Source organism: Plasmopara halstedii (assembly GCF_900000015.1).
Source record: "Plasmopara halstedii genome assembly, contig: Scaffold_650, whole genome shotgun sequence".
Lineage (NCBI taxonomy): Eukaryota > Oomycota > Peronosporomycetes > Peronosporales > Peronosporaceae > Plasmopara > Plasmopara halstedii.
This window is the reverse complement of record NW_020187567.1, coordinates 2538049-2541233: the sequence shown is the minus strand read 5'-3', so window position 1 is coordinate 2541233 and position 3185 is coordinate 2538049. Positions and strand designations below refer to the sequence as shown.

Sequence of the window (3185 nt, the reverse complement as noted above, 5' to 3'; positions counted from 1 at the left end):
TGATTCAGGCATCGGTGACCATATGTGGCTTCGCATGATCAAGTTCATCCGAAAGGTAAAAGTTATGAAAGAGATTTACCTGTGATGAGTGAACCTTCCTCTGTACACCTGGAACCGCTGTGTCGTACGTCTTAAAGTATAATGTAACTGTGAGACAAGACAGAAGGTATCCCCCAATTGGCCTTAGCGTATCCGCGGTGGATCTTTTTCACCCTTTACAAGGTCATTCATTACCTATATCGGCCATTTTACATTATAGAGTAGAAATCAAAATTTTATACGTTATGTATCGGGGATCGAACCCACAACCTGTCGCTTGATAAATGTGTGCTGTACCATCCAAGCCGACACAGTTCTAAGAAGAAATTGGATCAACCCATCCTCAGACCATTGTCCGAGAGCGAATGCAGCATAAGCGCAACAACCAAGCCTTAGATGAAATGCATTTTTATATAGTGTGTATAGTAGTATTTATATAGTCATTACCCGGTAAATTGAATGTCATTTAATCTATTGCCAAGTAATAGAATTGAGCCAGTCACCATAACTCATGAGTTAATGCAAGCATTGACTACAGCAGCATACTTAACATGTAGCTCTGGTGGCAGGTGCTCGAGCTAGTCTCCCCGTTCTTCGATGAGCGTTCGACGTGCTCGACATTTCTGTTGTAGAGTTGTGTTGTTTCATAAGTGGTGAAAAAAGAGTGAGTGATATTTGTAATTTATCAGCAGCGGTGATATGCCTTTGTTCCTTTTTCAGTCAGAGTAGAGTCGGAGCGTTTAGCGCGTAATGAAATAAAGGCGCTTTAGACTTAATTGAATGTGCTTTTATCGAAATGGTGAATCAAAGATCTAAATTTCAGAGTTGTGGCTATAAGCTGTCATTTCTTCGTATCTACGTTCACAGTCATTACGTAATGTAGAAATCTACTTGTCAACAGTATGTTATCAAATGTAAATCAAAAAGGTGATTGCGTTGTTGGGGACGTTACTTCGGAGGAAAATTTCCTGGTGAGGCCCAAGAAACAGTCACAATATTCCGTAACTATGGTGGAGAACGAACCCACGTTCAGTCGATTATTAAGCTACGAAGCGGTTTATCTCGGTGCAGTGGTCAAGTATCAAGAAGACTCGCATGTCACGGCTGGAACACTTCAAACTATACGAACGAAACTCTGGATATAAGGAAGGTAACAACTTGGGCTCCTGCGTCAGTAAAACCTTTTAAAGAAAAGTATTAATCACATTTCAACAATTGAATTTGTGGAGAGTTTGGTGTTGACGTGTGCAGGAACGTGCATACTCCAGCTGGCAGCAACTCGAGATTAGTAAAGCCATCGGAAGTTGAAGCGTTTGTGGCAGCACCTCGAGATTAGTAAAGCCATCGAAAGTCGAAGCGTACTCGTATCGAGAGCTTTCCATTTGATGCGCTCCCATCAACGTTAAATTTAATCGGTTCTTCCATAACCCAGTCATGCGTCCCCAGATAGTCATAGAGCAATTATCTTGGAAAATCACGCTCTTTCTTCAGCATATTTCTTCGTTAACATGAATACGTGTTGAAAGAAAAAAATCAGCTTAAAAGCGAATGTCGGCCTTGATGGGACTCGAACCCACAACCCCCTGATTAGAAGTCAGATGCGCTATCCATTGCGCCACAAGGTCATTTGAGAGGGAACGTACTTAGGTATAGATGTTTTACAAAAAGCTAAAATACGCAGTCATTAGAAATTTAAAATATAACCTTGGGAAAACATTTCTTGTTGTATTGGTTTAGTCTAGTATAAATTACCTACTTCGATATTTAAATGCTTGACCTTACACTCCAGGTAAGATTTCTTAACTGATCTAGAAGTATTATCGAATACAAACGTAAAAAAACATAGTAGATTCATATTGGCTGCCATACGAGAGTCCGTCGAAAAATTTTACTCAATCTTGCTCAAATCAAACCTGATATATGGAAAATAAAATACATGCTGCTCCTTCATATATACCTTGTTCACTTGCAATACCAAAGTTCTGATCAGCATTAGCAGCACATGGACAACTATTTTTATTGTCGTAACTCTGATTTCGTACCTGTAAATAGTTTTTCTCTTCTCAGATTCTCAGAGAAGAGAAGAGAAGAGAATTACTACATTACTTGATCACAGAACTCATTCGTGAAAATGTCGAGAGCCAAGATGGGCGGGGCGGTGCACCAAAAAAATCAAGCTCTATTGTATTCCGTGAAGGTTGAGATTAAAAAGACGTAAGAGGAGCAGCTCAGCGAGAGTCAAGGTCAGGAGTGCTGGTCCTTACCATGTAAAGTAAGAAAATAGATAACACAAAATACTGTTTATCTTATTCCTTGATTCGAAATATGATCTCAATTTAGGTATGCTTATATTTGGATGGAGTTCCGAATCGATTGGAAGCAAAAGACATCAGAGGCAACGCACTTTTTTTTTGTACAGCTTTATGAGTCATAAACTTACCTCTTCTAGAAAGTCAAGGCGCATTGGGCGAGAGAACAGATTGACGATAGCTGTTGTATAGGATATAGGTTTGCCTATATTCCAAAACGACTTTACAAATGTTTCCGTTTCCCAAACATTTGTAAAGTCATTTTTGGCTTACAAATGTTTCTGCTTCCCAGCTACGTGAGCTACGATCACCGGTCGAGACTGGAATTAGCGACTAATATCTCGGTCTTCGGGTTCTACAGTTGCTGAATCAGATATTATCAGATGAGAGCTGGGGTCCGCAACACTGAATTGGTCGAAAGGAAAGAGCGAGTCCTGCATTGCGATCGTCAGGGCTTACCCCGTTGAGACATGCAGCGGGGCTGCCGTAGCTTTCTGCTTGGAGGAAGCTATGCTAAGGTCACCGATCTAACGTTCTTTACATGAAACAGTATGAGTGCAGCGGGTCACAATCCGCTGCCTCCGAGAATACTTAAGACCTTAATTAAAGCAAATAAACATTTTTCTTCAAAATTAAAACTGTATTTAATTGTTTTAGTTGCGGCAGAGCTGCCAATATCTAAAACCCTAGGTTTTCCCATGATTTAGTAATGCGTAATTAATTTACTAGAACCTAATTAATATGCATTGTGGCTTCTTGTTACGGTGTAGCCACATCACTGTGTTATTACACCAACTGTTAAATACACACCTATGTACGGTCGCACAATCTTGTGCG

The 3185-nt window shown here is 40.2% G+C and overlaps 1 protein-coding gene across 1 annotated transcript; it reads right to left on the bottom strand.

The window, feature by feature from the left end:
* Positions 1-1158: 1158 nt before the first annotated feature.
* PHALS_13137 (uncharacterized protein) lies at positions 1159-1493 on the bottom strand (the record flags this gene model as incomplete). Its single annotated transcript, XM_024728832.1, has 2 exons — positions 1159-1205; positions 1295-1493. The coding sequence occupies 2 exons, from the start codon at positions 1491-1493 to the stop codon at positions 1159-1161; spliced, it is 246 nt and encodes an 81-aa protein (XP_024579270.1).
* Positions 1494-3185: the final 1692 nt, after the last annotated feature.